General features: G+C 43.6%; 1 protein-coding gene across 7 annotated transcripts in view; it reads right to left on the bottom strand.

Moving 5' to 3' along the window:
• Positions 1 to 21676, bottom strand: part of scn8aa (sodium channel, voltage gated, type VIII, alpha subunit a) — a 62509-nt gene extending 40833 nt beyond the window's left edge. For 3 of the 7 annotated variants that reach the window (XR_013630094.1, XM_058085757.2, XM_058085754.2), the window contains exons 1-9: positions 21556 to 21676; positions 16874 to 17207; positions 10339 to 10457; positions 8149 to 8238; positions 7401 to 7529; positions 4561 to 4652; positions 1601 to 1822; positions 1261 to 1324; positions 1010 to 1151 (exon numbers count right to left, since the gene is read on the bottom strand). Coding sequence is in view for 6 of the 7 variants with exons in the window: in XM_058085757.2 (XP_057941740.2) it covers positions 1010 to 1151; positions 1261 to 1324; positions 1601 to 1822; positions 4561 to 4652; positions 7401 to 7529; positions 8149 to 8238; positions 10339 to 10457; positions 16874 to 17152 (1137 nt within the window). In the remaining variant the exon portion in view is untranslated. Of the gene's footprint in view, positions 1 to 1009; positions 1152 to 1260; positions 1325 to 1600; positions 1823 to 4560; positions 4653 to 4867; positions 4960 to 7400; positions 7530 to 8148; positions 9118 to 10338; positions 10458 to 16873; positions 17208 to 21192; positions 21490 to 21555 lie in introns of those variants that run through there. The other 4 variants (XM_058085758.2, XM_058085755.2, XM_058085756.2 and 1 more) reach the window with 3 other exon arrangements.
• Between the last annotated feature and the right edge of the window lie 4155 nt (positions 21677 to 25831).

Genomic DNA, 25831 nt, shown 5'->3' on the forward strand with positions numbered 1-25831 from the left:
GTCTCATCTCCCTCATTGGCCGATCTTGCACACTTAATATTTTATATTTCCTTCCACTTCCATGTGGAGGCAATTCCGCCATTTCAGAGCGCTATTGTGCAGACAAACAAACAGACAGACAGTATGGCAGCAATCCACTGGAGGTGAACAAACTGATTTATCATTTTTCGGACGTACAAACTACATACTAGAGTACATAAGACTGGGTAATCTTAAAAGGGACTGTGTGCAACTGGTTCCCAGCTGCCTTGAGGACACCAACATACAAATGTGCTGCAATCATTATTTCCTGTCCTCTTCCTGCTTGGAGTAAGTCAAGTATGCCAACATGAACACATGCACATTCATTAGTTATGTTTGTTGTCAAGGATGTCGATTTGGCAAAGTGTAGCGCCCCACAGTAGCCATCGTTGAACATGCAGCCCATCATAGCAACATGGATGTAAACTGTTGGCCACCTCTCTGGGGCTTTGTGTGCCAATCAATCAGTCGATCAAACACAACAACAGCTATCTAATAGCGGTCACATTCATACATTCAAAACAGAGAACCAACTGAAATCTCACATGAGCAAGCACTTGGCGAGGAAAGGCAAGGAAAAACTCCCTCCGGGGAAATAACCTTCAACAGAACCCGGGCTCTGTGACAAGTTGGGTTAAAGTAGAGGGATAGATGGTAGATCAAGCCAGAGGTCTTGGTCTTAGTCCCAGGAACACAGAGGAGTGTCTCTGATACAGATCAGCGTATCAACTACGTACGTATATGCTTATAGCAAATGCTATGCTCTTAGCAAAGAGGTTGAGTTGAGTTGACTTTTAAATAGGGAGAGGGTGTCTACCCTCGGATAGAGTGGTAGAGATGGTTCTCCAACAGAGGAGCCTGATAATGAAATGCTCTACCTCCCGTTCTACTTCTAAAACAAGGAATAATTAGACTCCTGTGCTGTTGTAGCTTCTTTGTCATCAGCCTCCAGCTGAAATGAGGATTAAGGAGAACATGTCCACCTTACCAGCATGTAGAGGTTTTCCCAGAAGTCCTGTGTCATGAGTCGGAAGAGAGCCAGGAAGGCCCAGCCAAAGCTGTCAAAGCTGGTGTAGCCGTAGTTTGGATTCCTCCCAGCTTTCATGCACGTGTAGCCCTCCGGGCAGCGGCTGACGGAGGGAGGAAGAGAATGACTCAGGACTATTTACTTGCCATCTCATTGCAGGCATCTAGACAGACAAAGTCGGGTATTGGTAGACAGGCAAAGACGACACTCACCCAGAGTCTGAGCTGTTCCCACAGAGAAGAGCGTCTGACTGGCCGGGCAGGAAGTAGAAGTTTGCTTAAGGGGATACACAAAAGAGGCCCAATGAGTCATTCCAGTCATATTCTATTGCATGAGAGTTTGTTTATTCTACAAAATGTCCGTCAATTATTTCAGACCACTTTCTACCTTCATCCTGCTCATGCATCTTCTATTCAGCTCATTTCACAACAATTCTTTTTGTTTCCCCGATGCCAAAATGACATATTGTTTTCTTCTTCCAGCATATTGGCTGACTCATACTTGGAGTTTGCCACGCCAGCTCACTGCCAGCACAGCCTGGCCACCACTCACTATTGTTCATGATGTACTCGTCCCAGTCAAAACTGCTGCTGCCGTTGGGCGGGTAGCTCTCGGTGATGTTGATGGGCCAGATGACACACTTGTGGCGCAGGTTTCCCATGAATAGCTGCAGGCCGATGAGTGCAAAGACGCTCAGGCAGAAGACGGTCAGGATCATCACGTCCGAAAGCTTCTTGACAGATTGGATGAGGGCGCCCACGATGGTCTTCAGGCCTGGGGGGGAGACATGCACACGCACGCAAAGCACAACCAGATGATGTAGGGGCAGGTCAATATGGGCTCTATCACCCAGCTGGGTATCGTCTTCTGTATTATAAAGCATTTATATATATATATATATATTCTATAGTATATTCTATAGTACAAATGTACTGACATGTCATCTTTATGTATGGAATGTACTGACTTTCTGTGGAAAGGAGATCCCAATAAATCATGTTATCATTTTATTGTAAGCAGTAATTGGTAGAGTCATTTATTATTAATAAATCTATACATTTGCAGCAAAAATGGCAGGTAAGATACAACTTTAGAAACAAAATGAACAATAAATACTTAAGAGCCTTCCCACTCTTTTTAAAAGGAGCAAAACACAATTTGTTTTCTTTTTGTTGCCAATGACGGATTAAGTGAAAGAGAGGGGGGAGGCTGCAGCAAAGTGAGAGGGAAGCCAAAAGAGAAAGAGCACAGCAGCACAACACAGGGCCATGGTGGGATGGGGGGGGGGCACAGCAGGGTGGGGGACGAGAAACCAACATGCAGGTCATTTAAACTCCAAGGCTGAACACAACAGTTCAATGCCAGTGCCGTGTGGGGACACTTTCTTGAACTGCCTGGTGTGAGGTGTTGAGACGGCATCGACTCTCCATAGCTCCATAACTACATAGCGCGACCCTGCAGTCTGTCTCATCCACACTTGGACTAAAGACGAGGTCACGTTACCTTCAATCCTCTGGCAGCGTTCGCATGGGCCCACCGGGAACTCAAATATGGAAGCAGGATGACCATGTATTGTTATAGTAGCTCATACGCTGTTTTGTTCTTGTCGTGTAGTATAAGCTACAGTTAGGCTATGACTAATGTGGGAATAAAGTTTTTACTACTTCAAAGCACTTCCTTTTATTCATTTGTAAAGTTTTTCTCCTGTTTCATCTTGACATGACCTACATGAGGTCCGTCCATCACGTTGTGGTTGTGCTTACACTATAACTTTATAAGGAGCAGTGTAATGGGGGGGGGGTGCTTTTCCACGACCCCTTCAAGAAACACTAGCATGCCAACTTCCTCTGCATTAGCAAGAGGATAAAACTTTGACGTATGAAGCAGTTGGCTGAACATACCGAAGTGAAAGAGGAGTGATTTGGTTTGGGCTAGGATGCTAGCCTAAGCCTCGATTATGCTATTTGCGGTCACGATGCTGTCCACTCAACTCCAAAAGCCAGTCCATAGTCCATATGTTCCAACAGTCGTTGTTGGGAGTAACCAACGTCACACCAACACCGTTACTGCTTTGCTACTCGAATTAATGACTATTGCTAACATTACCATTACCATTAGCAACATGTGTGGTGTTGTCACATGTTACCATGTTATCTAACAGCTAATATAGATCATATCATCAGACATCACAAATGACGCCACCAATGGCGGTTGTAAGTAAATCTAATTTCATCAATGCCACTACAAAGCTGACAGTTTTAAACCAACTGATGATGACCATTATCAAGGAGCAAATCTGTTTTTAATTCAATTAGCAGGAAGCTAACTAGCCAAATGGGTGATGAGGGCCAAGGTTGCGTTCTGATTACACTGTCCCTCACGTTACGATATCACACGGCCACTACACACCCAACCCCGACAAGGAGCTATGAAAGGATCAAGGCGGCATCAGAGGGGATGGCGAAGCATAAACCTGGCTTACGTGTGCTGACTTGCTCATTCTTCATTTCCATCGTAGGATTCATAAATAATCCATCTAAGTCCAAGGTTGAATCCTGTACTCCCTATACCGTGTATCTCACCGTAGCGACAGAAGTGCTGCCATTCATCTCGCACACTGGTGTAGACATATTTGTAAACGTGTGTTTCCTTGTGAGGCAATCTACAGGAAGCAGGACATCTTCAGGACATGGCTAGATAGATCACCCATTCCATCTGCATCCAGCATCTACAACCGAGCACACTGATTCTTTTGTTTGTCTAGAGGTTATAAAAAGGAGAAAGGAAATCAATAATCAAAGAACCAAAGAAGAACCAAAAGGAGGGCAAATCAAACTTCCAATGCCATTTGTCAGCCAAGCTCTTGGTAGGTTATTATTGGAAAGCAAGTGACTGAAAAGCATCATGCAGCATAAAATATGTTGGCAATCTAGGCTTGGCAGTCTTCATCCATGACTTCTCAGCATACATACATATAAACATATCTCCATATATACATAGTATCTACGTGTATAAGGGGTGCACTATGGTCTCTTACATTCAAGTGCAGCAAAATGACTGAGCCTTTTATTTCACTTTCATTTATGATAAAGACTAGACATCTGAGACGCTGTTCTCTATCCTTATCTGGTCAAAAAGCATCAGCATGGATCTTAGATCAGTTATCTTCGCTAAAAAAGAGTGTGTGCTTATTGGGAAAAGCCAGTGAAAGGAGCTATTTTAGAAGAGAGACGCAGCTGCCTTGGAAACCAGCCTCATAATGAGAGCTACTGGGGCAGCTGGGGGGGGGGGGGGGGGGGGGGCAGACACGTGGGGGGGCCTAAAGGAGACTGCAAAGCCTATCAAAAATGTATTGATACCATTTTTGATCATTTTGGAGGAGAAAAAGAACCAAAACAAATGGCTATATCCAATTCTTTTGCTGCTGCTTAAATGATAACCGTAACCATAACAATAGTGAGTAGAAAAGAAAGGGTGAGAGGATCAGCCTTAGTGTTTAAACGGAGTCTCACCTGGAATCACAGAGATAGTTTTCAATGCTCGGAGAACTCTGAACGTTCTCAGCGCAGATACATTGCCCAGGTCCACAAACTCTGTTATATATCTGAAATAGGGGAAGGATCACACACAGAACAAACACGATGACAAAAACCACACACGGCAAGAGCACAACACCACCGAACCAGGAGGAAAAACGACGCCACTCACAGAGCCTGTCCACGGAGGAGGAGAAGGGTGGAAGGTAAAATAAAGGAAAGAAAGACACACACATCTAACACCAACCCTGCCACTAGGAAGCCCCGCCCAATCCTGTCTTACCTGGAATTACAGAAATAGTTTTCAATGCCCTCAACACCCTGAACGTGCGCAGAGCTGAGACATTGCCTAGGTTTACAAACTCTGTTATATACCTGCAGGATCAAATCACAGTTACAACAGCTTGTTATTGATGTGCACATGTGACCAAGGAGAAGTTCACACAACACCGCGGTAGACGGGCTGCAGGATGACAGGCGTGGACAGGGAACGGGCAACTTTACAACCTTGACGGGCTTCATGAGGTCCCGGAAAATGTGCATCAATAAATATGGAGGAACACCCCAATTATATATTCCAATGGAAATGTGTCCATCGAGCTGGAATTGGAATGTCGTTAGCGTGTAGGCCACATGAGATTGGTTCGAATCTCCGCTTGGGGATCTCTGGGAGGGGTTTGCATGTTCTCCCCGTGCCTGTGTGGATTTTCCCCCAAGGTTAAGGTTTATTGGCGACCATCGGTATGTACAATTGGATGGATGGATGGATCTGGAAATGGATATTTGCCCTAAGAAATGATGTATCTGTTTGAACAAACACATTTTTAGGTTTTTAGGCTTTTTAGGTTGGTGAACCTGATGGCCGGCCTAGCTAGCCATCACTAGCCACATTAGGCTATGTTCACACTGCAGGTCAATTCCGATTTCTTTGCTCAAATGCTGATTCATCGTGCAAAACCCAAAAAAAGTTCTTCTCATCCGAAAATTATTTTAAAAGGTGTTAGCGAAGCAGCTCTCATCATGTCTCATTACTCCCCCCACCCAAACGCAGCAGCAAGTTGTCACCTCAAGTTGCCCTCTAAAGCCCAAATTTCTACCCTCTTTCTTCTTCATCTCCTACACCGAATCACTTGGTTGAGAACATATTGGCTTCCGTTGCACAAAATCCTTGAAATTGCCCCAAACGCGTTAAGGAGAGCGTGGTAGTGGAGTTATTGATACTTTGATACCAGCTCTAAAGTCGATTCTGAAATCAAAATAGTGATACTATATGATTATGTCCTTTGATTTTTCTTAGCTTGGTTATACTGTATACTTGTTATACCACCCCACTACCTCAACATACTTAAAGTGGAACTGAATTTTTTTTGGACTCATTCACAATCCTTATGTGAAACATGAACACATATTTCTTTCCCTTTTCTGTACATTCTAGCACCTGAAAACGAGTTAATGTTAGCTAGCTAGCAATGACTGTCATAGAAAATTTGACGCGAAAGCCCTCACAGGGATAGATGAGAAGGGAAATTAACTTTATAGGATTTACAGAAAGTGTGCAATCATTATTTCAACAAAAGTAAGCAGGTGCATACATTTGGGCATCCAAATATCAATATTTAGTAGATCCTCCTTTATCAGAAAAAAAATGCTTCCAATAGCTTCCAATGAGGGTCTGGATTCTGGTTGAAGGTATTTTGGACCATTCCTCTTTCCAAAACATCTCCAGTTGAGTCAGGTTTGATGGTTTCCAAGCAATTTTCAATAATTTTCAATAATATTTCGGTCTGGGGACTGAGACGGCCATTCCAGAACGTTCTACTTGTTCCTCTGCATGAATGCCTTAGTAGAATTGGAGCAGTGTTTAGGGTCATTGTCTTGGTGGAAGTATCCAGCCAACTTCAACTTTGTCACTGATTCTTGAAGACTGTTGGCAACAATCTGATTGGCGTCACTTGTGTATGCAGGTCAAGGGTCAATGAGCTTACCAAACTAATGTGTTCCAATAATTAGTGTTAAAGGTATTCTAATCAATAAAACAACAAGGGTGCCCAAATGTATCCACCTGCCTACTTTAGTTTAAATAATGATTGTAGACTTTCTGTAAATCCTATAAAGTTCATTTCCCTTCTCATCTTTTTATGTGTTGGTCTGCTATATGATATATTTACCTGGAATGGATGATGAAGAATAGAGTACAAGCCACCAATGTCACTTATAGTCATGAGTGTGACGAGTGAAGGCTCAGTGTATTCCCATTATAAAGGCAGTGCTTATTCCAATAGAACACATTTAGAATGTAGTAACACTTGGTTTTAATAACATTATTATGTTTGCTTTGGCAAACATTCACTATCTCTACTTTCAGTGATTTTGCATTGATCTTAAACTACATTTCCATCGCATTTTGAGATTAATTTCCTTCCCTCAAAGCACATATTAATTCCAATGGGTTGATTCCAATAAGAAAAATAACAGCCAATGGACTTTAAGTGTGTTTAACTGTTTGGGGCAGCCTACTGAGTATAGTTGAAAGGCCCTCAATTGAGAATGTTTTGATGAGAATAGGTGTTAAAAATGAGATGAGGGAGTCTGAGGTGTGGATGCTGCCAGCCAGGCCATGGTGTGTGGTGTGTCAACCTTCAATTCCCCAAGAGAAGTCTCTCAGAACAACGGAGGTAAACCCCGAAGGTGAGTTGTCAGCAGGAAAGATGAACATTGAGATCAGCCAAAGTAAACATCCATCAAACATACTTTGGAACCAACCAACCAGCATTTCAGCTTGGATGAGGACTAACAAGTAAAAGAGTAACACTTACGCCATGGAGATGACCATGAAGTCCAGCCAGTTCCATGGGTCTCGGAGGAATGTAAACCCGTCTATACAGAATCCTCGTGCCGTGATTTTTACAAGAGACTCAAATGTATAAATCCCTGTGAATGTGTACCTAAAAGACAAACGTGTTGACAGAATCACCCCAGAATCCATGATGAATATGCACATGTACATAAACAGTACAATAGTAAAAACGACCCAATAGTTGGGTGGAAGCAGCTCTAGTTTATGCCTCTCTCACGTTATTCGGAAAGAAAGCATATTTGGTATCTAGCAAAGGACACCACAGCAGAAACAGATGCTTCCAAACCGCATCCTTCATAGTATTCTTCTTGAAATGATATTCATCACTATCACAAAGGAAATGATAATGAAAACAATTTCAGAAAGTGACTTGCATTCAACTACAATCATTTTCTGGGGTCACAGGTTCAATTCTAAACATTGATTCAAAACATATTTCAATGAATGCCGATGGTGGGGGGTGTCTCAGGATGGCATTATTACAAAGGCCATGAATTGAGATTTGAATATTGTGAAATGTTTGTGTAAGATACTTCAGATGAATTTCCATCCATAAACGAAACGCTGACATGTGAAAATATTCCACTGTGGCAAAGATCAAGAATGGAATGTATGGCAAAGAGAGGCACAAACTGCAACTGACTGTAAACTGTTATTATTAATATCATCCACTACAGAAGAGGTCAAATAATAAAATGTGTACTTACTCTACTTGTTTTGACCACTCGGGAGGATCACTAAAGGTCATGAATATACAGTTGGTCAAAATAGTACACATAATGATCATGCTGAAAAGAGTGAGGAGGAGGTTAAGGAAAAGAAGGATTGAGGAGGCAGTTATAAACATTACACTCATAACACAATGTATGAAACACACAAAACACATTATGAAAAAGAATAAAAGCGATAAAGGGATCAGAAGACAAGACAAACGTTGGACAAAGTACGTACAGTAAAAGACATTGATCTATTCATATTGATTTCATACATATTAATTGCAAGAACATAGAACTGCATTCGTCTGAAGAGCGTTCATTACTGTAACTATCATGGACATTAGCGGTGCATTCTCACGGTTCGGTGCATACCTCGTTATTAAGGGTTCAAACTACAAAACAATTGCTGCTCAGCTGTTGTGCTATCATGATTTAACGTTTCATAAACTTCCGGCAATTATGGGTTGGACCACCCTTAGCAGGAACAACTGCAATCAAGCATTTGTGATAACTTACAGCTCTGTGGAAGAATTTGGGCCCGGATTAGATTCAGGATCCAAAATGGAACACACCTTCCAAAAAGTTCTACTTTGGTCCCATCAGACCACAAAGTATTTTCCCAAAGATCTTGGGGATCATCAAGATGTTTTCTGGCTAAATTGATACGAACAAATTATGTTTTTGTTCAGCTGTGGTTTTCAGCTTCAAACTCTGCCATGCTGGTTGTTTTCTTGTTGTTTCTTTCTTATGGTGGAGTCATGAACACTGACCTTAGGTCTGCAGTTCTTTGGATGTTAGTGGAGTTTTTGTCACCTCTTGGAGGGGTCCTTTGGGTTGGCTGGCCCCTCCTGCCTCCCCACTGCTCCATGTCCCAAAGCTTTAAAATGACTTTATAACCTTTTCCAGACTGATAGAGCTCTAGTCAGTTATGTTTTACTGGGGATGAGGATGATATTGAGGCCAGCAAAATTATCTAGTTTATTTATTGTGCAATAAATGTATTTATTTATGATCGTCCAAGGCGCCATTTTTTTCTGAACAAGATATTTTATCAACTTTTAATGTTGTGAGCCCCTTACAGTATTTTTTTCAGTTTTAACAGTGTGAATTACTGTTTTTGTTTTAAGTAAAGTTCTTATTAGCTAATCTCCTTACCAGTTGCATACTCTGACATGTTTGTGTGTTATCATTAGGCTTAATGGTCATCATTTCTGCTGTTTCCTGTTACATTACATTATACTTTGTGCTCTATTTTACTTCTTCAATGTGCCTTCAGCCAAAGAAGACAAGCCACATGCCCCAAATGTCCCCCGGGGCTGCACCTTGGACACCACTCGTTCACATAGTTCACCTGTGTTTTTATGGCTGCTTTAATACTTCAGCTTGTAAAAGTGCCGTCCACGCCTGAATCTCTGTTTCAGGGCCCACTCATGAGATACTGAAATAATACTCAGGGCTCTAATCTTATGGCGCAGCGCAAGGTGGCGCAGGGTGGCGGAGTGTAGCGCAGTCAACGCAGTGCTAATTCCATCCAGCACACTACAGTCCCCCCCCCCCCCCCCCAAAAAAAAAATGGTTTGCACCCCCCAAATCACAATTTTAGAAGTGAAAACTCCACCAGAAAAAGCACAGACAGATCTTACAGATCTACTCATCGCTCATCTCCGTGGCTATGCTGGATGCTTTTTCATGTAGAGCAGGAATGCTGGTTGAAAACAAGTAAGAAGCCTGGATTAGCCTGCTGCTGTGTTTAATGTAACTGTCAGGAACAGATGACGTGTCCCACAGGGTGGCGTATGTGGTGCATGACATGCATAGTGGCCTCTGATTGGCCTCTGCAGTCCACTCATGTGCATTTAAAGGAAATGCGAGGCATTCATTTGATTGGCTAAGATTACACTCTGGTGGGAAGGGTGGAGGCGTTGGTCATCAGTTCCAATGTCATTTTCATTTTCTGGCATTCCATCAAAGGAAGGATAAAATGACACAATTCTACAAGACTATGACTCATCTCATCGCTCTTATTTCTTATTCAGTCATTTTTGCGTTCTTACCTCCCGTCTACACTCATCATATGAAATGTACACCACATGTAGACAGACAGGACAGGACATGTGAATCATTCATCCTGAATAATACACAACACAAGCAATCCTTAAGTCTTTGCATTTCAAAGGATATGAATGTATCAAAATTTTAATAGCTATTTGCCTAACCGGATTAAAAGGACTTATGAAGTACAAGGCAGGTGTGGCACTAAAACGGAAGATTGTCTTCCCCCTATTTAGCACTATAAATGTCTGTGGAAAGAAGAAGAAAGACAGAGAAAAAGAAACTTCATCAGTTCAAACAATCTGAATTAGAATTAGAAATGCATTGTCGGTGTATCCCACCAGAGATGGTCTGCATTCTGTCCTGAATTCGACACAATGAGACCTGCCCTCTGTTCAATCAATTCTTTGGCCAAAAGGTGATCAGGATGTCACGTTGTCATGGATACGTTGTCAAACCCAAACTGAGATCCTTAGGAGTGATGTGAAATATGTTCCAAATAAAACTACGACACAAAAGACTTTCAAAGACAATCAATCCGGTGGATTCTGGTGGGATACATGACATAGATCAACCAGGATGAAGGATCCTGTGAGCAACTGCACAAAACATTCAGATCATAGAGTCTTTTTATACTCAAAACACAATTGAAGAAAGAAAAACTGCTGCCAGGTTGTTTCTATTATTAGCATGTTGTCCCATGAACTCATCTGATTGATCACATACTGGATAACCAGGACGTGGTTGCATGTGTGGAGTGTGCACGTGTAAAGGCATCCTGCATTTAGCTGCCCCCGCTCATGGCGCCGCACCCATGCTCAGCTCAGGGTTTTTTGAGAAGCCAAAAGAAGGCGCCAAGCCTCTTACTGTGGATAACCTCATAATTGCTTCAATAAAACATGGCCAATGGCATGAAAGTTTAATGAGACGCTGTGCATTTGCACAAGTGATATGGGCCGCGTGCTTTAACAGGGCCTCCCCCACTACATTAAGTACTGCAGAGGATGCTGAGGGCTGGAGATGTCGAGTCAGCTGTTGGGCAGGGGGGTGTGGGGCGGGGGGCGGGGCACATGACTACTGCAGCTAAAATGAATCCAAGAACCAGTGGCCGACTTACCGTGAGGCAAGCACAGGTAATTGCCTGGGGGCCTAAGACTTCCAGGGGCCCCCAATGTGTCATAAAAGCGTATTACTAGGGGGGCTCCGATGGATGGGCTGATATCGGTCACAAGCCGCGACACTTGCATGTGGGCAAAATCTGTTGCACTTAGTGCAGGAGGACCATGGATGACGTGTGACGCGTTTTCCATCTGCAACCACTTCTGACTCTGTGGTGGATGCACAGCAGTCTCGGCCCGACCCAGTTTGGCTGTCCAACGAGACACACCAATTTCAGCTCCAGTGCCAAGCTAACGGACGAGGGCCGGCAGAAGAGGGAGGCAGCGGATGCAGCTGGAGGGGCCCAGCAGAGGTAGATAAACCTGCTTTTCATTCAGGTTTCCAGTGAATAATAAGAAGAAGACTAGAAATAAATCCATTGTGGAATAGAAAAGGTGAGTTGTGGATACCAGCATGTTATTCATGTTCTGCTAAAACCAGCATATTGGCTTAGTTAGGCTTGGAATAAGCTATGGAAATAAATGTTACAAAGATGAGTAGCTCATTTTCATTGTGTAGAAGTATCGCTCACAAGAACAACCTTGGTGAGCCAGTAGTACGTGTGATCGGTATTGGTATCGGTATCAGATGATTTCACTCACAGATTATCGACATCGGTATCGGCAGCATAAAACCCTGATCGGAACATCCCCACTCATTACTGATTTTATTTCTTTAAAGTATGTATTGCTGTTTTAGTGTTAGTGTTTGAAGGACTTCTGCGAGCTCAGGAAATATTCTTTTGTCATATTCACACTTGATAGTAGATGACATAATGAATAAACCAAATAAATCAATAGAATAACGCCTTTGTCTGTGCAGTACAAGGAGGTGGAGTCCCCATTGACTGGGTTGGCATCGACCCCTAAATGGCTAAATACACCCCTGAACATAAACATGTGGGGTGGTGTGTGTGTGGCGGTATAGTGATAAAATGACAAGACTGATTACAGTCACATGAACCTCTTGACATGAATCTCATTTAAATTTAGAGAGTCAGTCCAATCAGGCCAATTAGATAATCTTGTCCATCGTTAGCCCCCAAAGTCAGCTGGGATAGACTCCAACATGCCCCCACGACCCTTGGGATGGATAGATGGATGGATGTCCACCGTTAAGGTCTAAGCAGCACCCTCCTCCTGAGTGGCAACATTCCCATGTTTGGAATGTCCCACTTGCCATTCATTCATTCATTCATTTTCTACCGCTTATCCTCACAAGGGTCACGGGGGTGCTGGAGCCTATCCCAATTCACAGTAAGCTTATTTCATGCTACCACTTTTTACATCAATTGCTAACACACTTGTTTGTGCACTTCCTGTATTCAACATATACCGCAAATTTGGAAATAAAAACATTTTAATTACATAAGAATGTATTTTTTTAAAGCATTAATGGTCATGGTCTTTCTTTCTCCAGGAAATGTTCTGATACTTTGTTGTAAAAGACTGATCGCCTCCTGATGAGTTTGTGTATGTAATCCTCCATCTTGACAGGCAAATTCCTTCATTCAGCAGAGCATAAAAACATATTGAATGCATTTCATTTTCTGCTAGCTAGTTTCTGCTAGAAAGTTAAAAATCTGGCTTTTCATCTGTGGAAGGTTGGCAGTGACAAGCACTTTCCAGTTCAACTGATTCAACTGACAAATGATGTTTTTGTATTTTTCTCCCTGGACTCCATCACTGGCTGTAGCCATATTCACGGCAAACATACTGTAGATGAGCACCATGATACATGGGCCCCACTTTGACTCATCCACACCCAACTGCCATGTTTGCATCAAGTCTTCTTCATCCTCTGTCACGCATGACTAAACTACTTCAAAGCTACTGAAAATTTCATAATGGGGTGCTGCGCGGCAGCAAGACGAGGCACACAGCGGCGAGATGGCGAGCGAGGGAAGCAAGCAGACATGCAGCAACTGTGGCAGCAGTAGGCTGAGAGGAGCGAGCAAGTCGGCCAAAAGACAGGGAGGGGGGCGGGGCTGAGAGAGAGGCAAAGAAGAAGCACCCGCCATTATGCATGGCTTCAGAAAAATAATATCACAGGTAAGACAGTGGAGGTGCACTTAGTGAGGTGGTTCAGGAGTAGACCAGTTTCACCAAGTACATATGACTGTACTGTAAAGAAATCTCAACTCTTTCATTGTCTCCCATTCTGAGGAGTTGTAATGACGAGAACAAGTCTGGGATTCAGTGCCTCACCCAAAGGCACTGCTCGGGAAGTGAACCGGTGTCTCCCCAGCATCTAAATGATCTGTATCCATACCGTACTCAGAGTAGGCGGGGCATACACAGGAAGTGGGTGTGGTTTAACTGGAAATTGGCCAAGCTTAAAGCTGGCCATAAAGCCGTACGTTATTTGAAGTCTGAAATTGATTTGGATTGATCAGAAGTTGCTTTATGTTTTGTTTATTATGCAAACAACATAACAATAATGTGTCCGCCTTGCTGACCTATTTTTAGTATTCCAACTGACTTTATATCACCCGCCCAAAAAAAAAACACTGTCAGTGACTGATGCACAATCGTGCCCGCTGTCTCTGAAAAAAAATTATAAAAAAAGGTAAATTGAGGTACAGAAAAGCCAAGAGGGCCAAGAGTGGTTAGCGCGCAGGCCTCACAGCGAGGAGACCAGGGTTCAATTCCACCCTCGGCCATCTCTGTGTGGAGTTTGCATGTTCTCCCCGTGCATGCGTGGGTTTTCTACAGGTACTCCGGTTTCCTCCCACATTCCACAAACATGCTAGGTTAATTGGCCACTCCAAATTGTCCATAGGTATGAATGTGGGTGGGAATGGTTGTTTGTCTATATGTGCCCTGTGATTGGCTGGGCCTCTCGCCCCAAGACAGCTGGGATAGGCTCCAGCACCCCCCACAACCTTCGTGAGGATAAGCAGTAGAAAATGAATGAATGAATGAAAAGCCAAAAAAGTGTTTGTTGTCAAAGATATCAAGTATCTGGAACATTAAGTATCTAAATGAAGTATCTACATGAAGTATCTACATGAAGTACATTCACAATACTACACGATAGACAGCAGGACAAGAAGATATGGAAGTGGAAATCTTTTTCTCGCCACAACACCAACGTTTAGATTGGATTAGTATACAGCCGGACAACCAAGGAAAAAATATATATAGTTTTAGAAAGAACTGCTTTTATTACACGGCAATTCTTCCTACTCCTTTTTGGACATGTGGAATAGTACCATGAAGTATTACATGTACCCTGTATACATGTTTAAAACAAATAATACCATAGCATACCAATAACCAAAGAACCTGTGCCTTTACTCAGTGGGCCACCAGCCTCCTGCCGGCCGGTACCAGTATCACTGCCCCCCCACTCCCTCCCTCAGAGGGAGATGAGTCAAGAACGAGCTTGCGGTGACAAAGACACAAAGGCCAACGGTCTGCTATCAAGGTCATCACCTGATCTGACGTCAGAGCAGCATCAGCACCAGCCTCCATCTTTTGGTGTTCCGAAGCAGACCTCATCCAGACATCAAAGCAGCTCTGGTGGCAGTAAAATGGAAACAAAGACGATACATACTCCCGGAATCACTCAACTATGATGCCTGCTATCATTTCCATCGTGTCTCCTGCTTGTCCGTTACGTAACAGTCAGTGTGCACGGCAGGAGACGGCCAGCTATGAGCACTGCTCCTCCATGCACCCGTATCACGACAAATCAGCACACAAAGGCTTTTTGTGTGCAGGTGTGGCTATATCTGAAGATCCATGCTGACCTGGAGTTATGCAACACTTCCTGTCAAAAGTGGGCCGGCATTTAGAGAAAATTGCGTCTTTTTCCTTCCTTAAAAATAGAATTATGTTGATAGATCAATTTAGCCACAGGGTTTGTTTTGGACTACGCTAACATATCAATTCATGCTCAGGAGGTGCACACATCCATTTATGACCACACATGTCTCCTGACGTAAAGACCAGGTCTACCAGGCGCCCCCCAGCAGGACAAGCTCAAGTGGCTCAAAATGGTTGCACATTTCAAGTATGTCACACTCAGCTTGTCTTTTTTCAATAAGTTTGCATGTTCTCCCCGTGCATGCGTGGGTTTTCTCCGGGTACTCCGGTTTCCTCCCACATTCCAAAAACATGCTAGGTTAATTGGCGACTCCAAATTGTCCATAGGTATGAATGTGGGTGGGAATGGTTGTTTGTCTATATGTGCCCTGTGATTGGCTGGCCACCAGTCCAGGGTGGACACTGCCTCTCACCCGAAGACAGCTGGGATAGGCTCCAGCACCCCCGCGACCCTCGTGAGGATAAGTGGCTTTATTGAGTTACTTTGGTATACACCAGCCAAGGTCACCCCACCGTAGTCACAATGAGTGCAGGTCACATGACACGTCATGAACTTTCTGGCCTTCTTTCGAGCTCATTCAACCTTCTACTGCTGCCTCCATGATATTCTTCCCTGCTTCACATACGTATGTTTATAGTCTGTCATGCGGAACAACAGTCCCAGATTCATGCTGCCATTTCACCAGGAGATAAAAGCACACAACCCACCTGGATGGCAACCATCAGCCTCGTAGGGATGTTCTATTTTTAGCCATCATGACTGACTCCACCTGACCTGATGATGGAGCTATGTTAGTCCATGTTTACACCCACCACCACTGATATATAGAAATAGTGTGGCATCATAGCAACATGACCCTGTAACCTTCCAGTACCTTTAGAACCTTTAGAACAACACACAAAAATCCTAGAGGAAGAGATAATATGTATTCATGTATCTGTACTGTACAGACTGAACTACCAGGAAAATGACCAAAATGGAGAGCATACCAGCATATTCAGGAGTCCCATTGCATGTTGAGTACTATAAATGTGTACATGTTGGTAGGTCTGCATTAACATGAACTGAGGTGGGGAGCTGGTTGCTTGCAAGGTTTTTCTGCAAATAATAATTAGCATCCCAGTTTTCCTCCTCGGGCTTTGTGTGCAGGCTGCGGGATGAAACCCCCCCCCCTACATTTCTTTGTAGGAAGGCGCTAATGAAAACAGGAAGGTGACGTTCAGCACTTGATGCGGGATCTTTTCCTGTTTCCCAGAGTGCTTTGCTGTACTGTTGTTGTAAATGAGAATAAATGATATGGTTGTTGATTATTTAGCATTATTTGCTGGTAGCGTCTTGTCTGTTGACTTCTGGGCAGGTGCAACAGCTTAAGAAAAAAAAAGGAGATATAAATAATTGTATTTTTTCAAACCAACTTCGGTTATGTGAAAGGCAAAATGAACAGGTTTTTAGTTTTTAGACAGAGTTAAAAGAGTGTGGGGCTAAGTTTTCAAGGGGAGGCCTTGTTCGAGATGAGAAGTAAACCTTCACTGTTATCATTTGAGATGAGCGTAATTGAGAAAACGGGACATATGCCATTTGTAAACAGAGGCAGGCAGTTTCCAGTGTGATGAGTGACACCGACAGGAAGTTGAAAGGCATTTTAGGCTGGACAAGTGTACGTTTTTCCACTCACTTTCTGAGAGTTCAGGTAGTACGGGTCCAGATCCTCCAGTGGTACCGCCACCATTCCTTTAGGGATGTCCCCGTAGATGTAGGGCAGGCTCTTCCCAGCCTCCAGATCGCTGTTGGGCTTGGGCTTGTTCTCGTCATCGTCGTCACGGTAACTGCTGTCCTGCTTGGGTGGCTTCTTGTTCTTCTCCTCGTTGATGCGCTGCTCGAGAGCCACCAAAGATTCCACATTAAATCTCTTGAAGCTATCAGGTCCTGGCGGTGCGAGAAGGGGTGCAGCCATGTTTTCATCCTGCAGCTACTTGGTCTTTAGGTTTGGACCATCCACTCTAGCAGCTCTAGGGAGGAACAGAACAGAAAAGGTCAACTTTGCTTTGTGTAGTGAAACACACACATGATGTTTCACTTCTTCACAGAGAGGACAGGTAAGCCTGAGGAGCTGGTCGAGATAAAAACGTTTGCCACCGTCCAAGACTTGTATGGACGCTGACAGCCCATAGAAACTTCCAGACCATATTTGATGACATCAAACAATAAATGGCAGCTGCCAAACACAAACAGTCAATACGGATCGACGTCCAATGGGGCTCCTGATCCGGGTGTCTTCCTGCAGAGTGTTTCCCCCGCTGTACGACTGGCAACTGGTCACAGGGGCGTTGCAACCGGATGTAGTGATCATCGGAGCCCGTGGTGTTGTTGTCTGATTGAGGGTTGGGAACAGCCCATACGCCCGGCTATATCACTGTCGCTCACACCAGCCACCATTGTACCCAGTAGCCGGAAACGTTCATGTGATAGCAAGCGTGGTGCCGTTCACTGGACTAACAATGCTGGCCTTTTTTGCCGTTTTAATTGGCCTCCAAAGCCAATCCTCTTAGTACTAAAGTGTGATCACAGTCGTTTCGGCAATAAAATCCACCACGTTTCCACCATGTCTTATTTTGTACACAAGAGGTACGTATAGTCATGTTTTTTTTAGCGCCACCCCAATTTGAAATCCTGGAGGAAGTGATAATACGTATTCATGTATCTGTACTGTACAGACTGAACTCCTGAAACCAGGACAATGATACAAAATGGAGAGCATACCAGCGTATTCAGGAGTCCCATTGCATGTTGAGTACTATAAATGTGTACATGACAGTAACACCCAGACCCCCCCCCCCCACAGGGCCATCCAAATATTTGAGAAGCACTGTGGTGAAGTAACAATTACTATACTCTTAAATGAGTCCAGTTGTTTTGGCTACTCCACCCATATCTGAGTAGATTACTCATGTAACATTGGCGTGTGTAACGTGAGGCATTGACGTAAAGCATGAGTTACATCCCGACTATTCTTGGCAAATGTGTTGGCTGAGCCAGATTGGACAGCAGGAGAAGCCGCTCGCAATGGCCGGGTCAGGGGCATTCATGCTATCCCGCCGTATGTCCACAGAGGTTAGTTGGGAGAAGCCGCCCACCTCAGTGGGGGGGACGGCCATAGGAGGACATCGCCCCATGCAGGCGGAGCCACTGCTGTGGCGGCCGATGTACTTTTAAAGGGGACCTATGATGCTTTTTACACTTTTGCGCCCTATAAATGTAGTTAGAATGTTGGATTCTGGTGTTAAAGGGGACCTATGATGCTTTCCCCTTTCTGACCTATAAATGTAGTTAGAATGTTGTATTCTGGTGTTAAAGGGGACCTATGATGCTTTCCCCTTTCTGACCTATAAAGGTAGTTAGAATGTTGGATTCTGGTGTTAAACCAGATAATGAGGTTTGGGGATTTGGAAGTGAGCCCTGAAAGAAGTTTGGGATGGCTCAAACCGCAAAAGGTGTGGTAAAACTGCCTCTGTGATGTCACAGAGGGGCGGACTTCCTTATATGATTCATAGTTAGGAAGTACTTTGGGCATGTGACCAATCACAGCGGAATGGGCGTGCCCGGAGGCGGACCATGGCTGGAATAAATGAAAACAGAGCGTTTTGGCAGGAAGCACAAATCAAAGGAAGTACAGCTGGAATAGGTACAGATTCTGGAAGATCTAAAAGGTTTTCTGTGCGTGTTATTGCGTGTAACTGCTCTATAGGAGATCACAACTCAATACAAAGGGTTGAAAATGAGCATAATTTAAACTCCCGACACCCTTACTCCTTCCCTGCTTACCCTTGCTTGCAATTTGCATCCCAGTTTTCTTCCTCAAGCTTGTGCTGTCTGCCGGAGGAAACTGCCCCTTAAATGTCCGTCTGGTGAATAAATGATATGTTTAAAGCTCACATATTTGTTGGTTATTTAGCATTATTTGTTGGTAGCGTCTTGTCTGTTGTTCTCTACATTTATTACTTTGTTATTATGTTATTATTACATTCTTTACTTACTTCTACAATAGCTCACAGACCTCACAGATGGATGGGGGCAAAGTGGTGTGGGTGTGTACCAAATCCAAACCCGAAGGTTGTAGTGGGACTTTTGTACAGTGCAAATATGCGTGTGTGAGACATTTCAAGTCGATATGAGTTATGGGGTCAGACTTTAAGTTTACTAACAGTGTATTTATCCATCTTCTATACCACTTGGCCCCATTGGGGTCATAGCTACGCTGGAGCCTATCCCAGCTGGCTTCAAGTGAGAGGCAGGGTACACCCCGGGCAGTTACAGGGCACTTACAGACAAACAATACAACTCCCCCTCAATATTCAGGATTACATCACTCCAGAAAAGACCAAAAGTTATGCAGATGAATCTTATCATCATAATATCTCCTTAAGGATAAGCGGCATGAAATATCTCAATAATGTAAATGACAAAGATGGAATTCCAATTTCCATTTTAAATATACCTCAAATAGAAGATCTGTGTAAAGCATCAGCGGTTCAGAGAGAGTACATATAGCAGTAATACTAAAATACTGTGGTACATCCCAGTGATTTGAACTGTGCCTCTTCTCTGAAAGACGTTGCTTTCAGGGTGGCCTAAAAAGGGAGTGGTTACCACCATTCCGAGGGCCTCAATAGTGGATGGTATTATGTCATTTTTGGCCTAAACGGTATTGTTTCATCACTGCACTCAACATACAGCAGCAACAGGCTGCTTCTTATGCAGTAAACCTGACAGGAATCTACCATCTAAACATTGTCTTTATTTCTACTACACACAAAAATGTGACTGCATCAGCGGAGAGAGCGGTCCTAAAACAGAAGACTGTCATCACCTCCTCAGATGGCATTGTTTAAGTTTACATAATCAGGCCATTTTATTCCTCGGCTGCAGATTTGAGAGACGAGTGGAGGATGCAGACGCAAATTTGGTGCTTTCCTAACAAAATCTATCTGAACATGCTGGTCGTGAGCTTGCACACACACACACACACACACACACACACTTCTGACAGCAATCAAACATGCTTGGCGTTACACGTCTGTTTAAAATGGACCCCGGAACCTCAGAGCCTTCTGCTGAGGCTGCTCTGCTGGCGCTGTCCGCTTCAGCACCACACAACATGGAAGCAGGAGCACATGCTCGGATGCACACACACATACACACACACATACACACACACATACACACACACACACACACACACACACACACACACACACATACACATACACATACACATACACATACACATACACATACACATACACATACACATACACATACACATACACATACACACACACATACACATATGCATGAATATGGGGTCTGAAAATGATTCCAGAAACCAGGCAAGGCCCTCGACGGGTTTAGCAGGCCTGTGAGGCAGCTATGCCAACATTTTTTTGTATTCGCCCCCCCACAAATCAACCATGATGATTTTTGTGGTGACCCCCACCCCGAACTGTACATTTAAGCCTATTGCCCAAATATCTGGGATGCAGGCTGATGGTCGTGATGTGGAGGAAGGATTTGTTTGGATGCATTTTGATGGAAAATTAGGTTGCGGTGCCGCCAAAAAGTGTCTCCGCTTGCGACCACGTTAACCGAGGCAGGCAGTAAACACCGACTACTGCAGTGGGTGGTTGTCGTGTGGAGAAAAAAAAGCGTCAATGTCGTATGTTTGTCTCGCCGTGCATCGCAGCATCACACCAGAACAAAGGAAAAACGGATGTTTCTACCGGGGGCTCGCCGGTGCGGGTTTTTCCGCTTTGCCTTGAGAGATGAGCACCACACCCGAGGAGCCATGTCGACTAGCAAATCAATAACCGCTATGGATGTGCTACCAGCTGGATGGAGGCAGCGCATTTGGGAACAGAAACAGAAATCCAACCGCATAGAAAGGTTCCCGATCACCTGCATGGATCTCATAGATGGAGATGATCGGGCTGTACTCACATAGCTTCGGCTCCTGCAAATGTGTCTTCCAAGGTTGGGAAAAGGCCAAAGATAAACTGTCCAGCAACGTCAACGTCATCTTTCTTCTTTCTGTTTTAGCTTGGAACAACCTCAGTACAGCCTACAGTTACCGAATATGACCAACACTTGAAATCCAACATTTTCTATGTTTGTCTCCTCTTGATGGTCCGAGTGAAAGATGCACACGCATAAAAAAGAAGCAGACAGACCCCCACATCGAGCTCCCCCCTCTATTTCAAAAAGATGCGGGCCAGCCTGCATGTCTCTGCGACATTCACGTAGGAGAAAAAGCAAACACCAGCCGCCTCCTTCCCAAGCACACGAATAAACGCAAATGTTCACCTTGGAAACGTTACCGAGGGTCCGGGGAGAAGCCTTCGCGGGACTGCAGATGCTGGAATGGTCGGAGAAAAACTGCAGTTGTCGCCATATTGTTGCTGCCGTCTCCCCCCCCACCCCCCCAGTCTCTCCTCTCACACGCCACCCCACCCCACCAGTACCTTCCACCTCCACCGGCCCTCCTCGGAGCTAGCGGCTTCCCTGCACAATTGATCAGAAGTGTCTCCCCCCCCTGCTCTAAATCCTAAAGGTCATTTAAGCCTGTGGCCCCCGCCCCCCTCCCCCGGTAGCCAGCAGCCGATGGACCCAAAGTCTAAATGCCTGTGTGCTAAAAGAGAGAGAGTTTAGTGCAGGAATGTTGGCGGCAGCAGCCAAGTTTATCAAACATTCCAATTGTGAATAAAAGTTGGTAAACCTCCCACTCCCACTTCCTGATTTAGAGAAGTCTTTGTACGGCTCGTACAGCGGTATATTTACGATTGGGATTGGCCGCTGGTGGACACCAAAGAACATCTTCATCCATTTTCAAGCGAAATGTGTGTGCCACGGTGTGCCACGGTGCTCACAAGTTTGGCTGAAATTCTGCAAAAAAACCCCAAAACCAATAGTCGTCACGAAGCAACATCAAAGCGACCTGTTTGATGTTCTAGCTGGACCTGGCAGGTCAGTAAAACAATCAATTATGTTGCTTTTATGCCAACATTGAAGCAGCAAACAAATGATAGCTTATGGTTCTAATATTAGTCAAATCATTCATTTTTCCTCATGAGGGTCGCCGGGGTGCTGAAGCCTATCCCAGCTGTCTTGGGGCGAGAAGCGGGGTACACCCTGGACTGGTGGCCAGCCAATCACAGGGCACATATAGACAAACAACCATTCACACTCACATTCATACCTATGGACAATTTGGAGTGGCCAATTAACCTAGCATGTTTTTGGAATGTGGGAGGAAACCGGAGTACCCGGAGAAAACCCACGCATGCACGGGGAGAACATGCAAACTCCACACAGAGATGGCCGAGCGTGGAATTGATGTCTCCTAGCCGAGCGTGCTAACCAAGTATATGATCCAGGCTTTTTCAAAGATAAATGAGCCAAAGCTAGCTTTAGCCAGGGCGTTGAACCCGCATTCAGCGTTATTCTGCATGCTGGTTAGTAGGAAGGTAGCAGCATGGTTAAGTTACACCGTCTAGTCTGCATAATAATATAATAAACAACAGGATATGCGTGATATATGTGTGTAAAAAGATGTAGGACATAGATATTTATGTACTTTTTGAAGATAGCCAGGTGAGAAATTCATAGTAAAGTAATTCATTAAAAAAATCATATCATAAAAACAAATCACTGAGACATTCCCACATTTCATCCAAGAACTTTGGTCAGTGCCTGATTTAAACCCTCCAAAGAATCGGAATTGCAAATTGTCAGGAATGTTCGGGCCCACTTTCGATCTTCCTCCTCCAGCCATGCCTCTCCTCCCGCCGCCTGGCACCTCCCTTCAGGAGCACCCCCCACCCGGCAAGGTGTGGAGGCCACTTTGACCAGAGCGGGCTGCTCGTCCACCATTGCACCCTCACCTTCGCCGAGCAGCCTGTCACGTACGCCACGACATTGCAAAGGGAGCATATCTGCTCAGCCTCCAGCTGCTCCATGGTTAGTTGTGAAAAGAAACTGCAGCTTCTAGCCAACCCCGTCCAGTTTGTGATGGACATGAAGAGTGTGTTTGACCACCCCATGCCAAAGCATTGTGGTGATTGGAACGAAAAGGTGCTTCGCCGCAGCTGCCTGGGAAGCCTCGTCTCCGGCTTCAAGACGAATCGGCTGCATGGGATGAGATGAGGACGTTGGAGGACCTTGTTGCTCTCTCCATTCGGCCGGATGGTCGGCTGTGGTGGTGAAGCCTTCAACATAGAGCATAGATTACTTCCGTCCAACGCCTGGCATTGCCAGCGCCCCAAGAGGATCATCAGGACCCTCTCATCCCCTCATGGACATCAGTGGCTCTATTTTGGAGATTCTTGGCGGGGTCGTGCCCATGCAACCATCGCTTGTCGTCGGCGAAGAGGATTCATGTGATACACTCGCATAAGACTTTTTGCTCCCTCGATGGAGGCCACCTTGCTACCATCACCGATTGGACTAGTGTTTGCACTCTCCTTCTTGCTGGCAATCACCTGCACACCATTAGTTCTTTGGTCTTTCCTTCACGTTCAGCGCTAGCGATCCTTGGCTCACTTGGCTCAGGCAGCACACTCCAGTTGGAGACATTTTAGCCACTCTCATTGTTTTGTTTTTTTTTTTATTACATTTATACACGAAACACCACAGTGCATCTCCCACACCAATCAAAATACAACTCTCCATTATTTACATCTGTATTCAGCTATCTGATCACAAGCCCAAAAGGAGTAGGCTGAAGCAAAAGCTTATAAATGCCTACCCCTTTTTGCAAGATATAATCATGTTCATGCCACTGTCTTATTTTCCCCTGTTATTATTATCATTGTAATATTATTATTGTTATTATCATTATCATTATTGTTATAATCTTTATCATTATTACCATCATTAATCTTATCATTTTCATCATATTATAGTTAACAATTTTTGGATTTTTTTTTTTATTATTTAATTTTACAGACTTCATTGATTCTTGTAGAGTGCTGTATCATTCCATCTGTTATTTTCTGAAATCCGCAGTATTTGTGCTTTTATTGTCAATTTATTAGCCCACTTTTTTGTGACATTTACATATCATTTTCTGGATTGCATGTGTCTAATCTTGTGCATTAAAAAACAAGAACTTGAGACTGTGTGTGAACAGGTGACCAACCCATCAGTATCTTCTTGTTATACCCTACCTGAGGTTTTTAGACGTGTTTATTAGTTTGTGCTTGTGCATTAAAAAGCAAGGTTGTACCGATGACCAGCTCCAGCCCCAGTCTTCACTTGCTGTGCCTAATCTAGGTTGTTTGTTTGCATTGTATTTTATTGTATTGTAATGGTTGTTGTATTTTGAGGTATGTAGATGATGTTTTTAATGTTTTTAAATGAGTATTTAAAAAAAAAATATTTTCTTTGTCTTATCATCAACAACCAATTGTTGCAAACTCAATTTTTGAAGCAATGATGTCTTGCTGTCCATTATTACTATTTTTTTGTAAAGTAATAATTAATAATAATTAATGATAATAATAATGATAATTATTACCTCTATATTTATGTATGATTAGCCTAGGTACCTCTACCAATTTATAGTTGCAAGGGTATTAAGGTGGTATTCTTACATTTCTCATATCAGTCAATCAGAGATTTCAGCAGAGATGACAAGAAAATGACACAGAAACCTCTTCTTGCGGTCCGGTAACTTTCAGATTTAAAATGGTTTGGATTTCTGAATTGATAGGATATTTCTTTTTCCTTGAACAGACTTTGAATGTTTCCTGGTAAGAGTTTATGTTTAGCTTTGTAAATGATCTGTAAGGTTTTCAAGGATATTATATCCGCAAATTTGGGCAGTTTGGATTCGAGGAATAATGTATTAGTATGCTCTATGACACCTACCTTAGTATGTATATGCCGAATTGCTCTTTTTTTGCAGGAGGACCAGAGGTTGCAGATTGGTTTTGAAATTGTTTCCCCATATCTCTGAACAATAAGTCAGATATGGCATTACAAGTGTGGAATATAGGATGTGAAGAGATTTATAGGTTAAAACATGTCTTGCTTTTCTGAGAATTGCAACATTTTTGCTATTTTTTTTTGCTGTGTAGTTTATGTGTGATTTCCAGTTTAATTGGCTATTGAGAAATACACCTAAAAATCGGATTTCATTAACTTGTGTGATTGTTGCTCCTGCAATTGAAATTTTGATCTCTTTGTTTTTTGATTGCTTTCCAAAATATACACATTTTGTCTTGTTCATGTTCAGTGATAATTTGTTTGAATCGAACCATAATTTAATGATGATATGTTGTGGATCAATTTATCAAGATTTTTTCCTGAGGAAAACAAACTAGTGTCATCGGCAAAAAGAACTGGTTTTAAAAAGTCTGACACATGACACAGATCATGAATATATAAAGAGAAAAATTTAGGTCCTAGCACAGAGCCCTGGGGGACCCCACAGGTTACTTGCATATGTTCCGAGTTATAATTGTCCATACTAACACACTAAGGTAACTTCAAATCCATTTTAATGCTAATCCTCTTATTCCATATCTGTCCAATTTCCTCAGTAGAATATCATGATCTATGGTATCAAAAGCTTTGCTCA

The sequence above is a fragment of the Doryrhamphus excisus genome, linkage group LG17, assembly GCF_037039965.1.
Source record: "Doryrhamphus excisus strain RoL-2023G ecotype Guam linkage group LG17, RoL_Dexc_Guam_v1.1, whole genome shotgun sequence".
Taxonomy (NCBI): Eukaryota; Metazoa; Chordata; class Actinopteri; order Syngnathiformes; family Syngnathidae; genus Doryrhamphus; species Doryrhamphus excisus.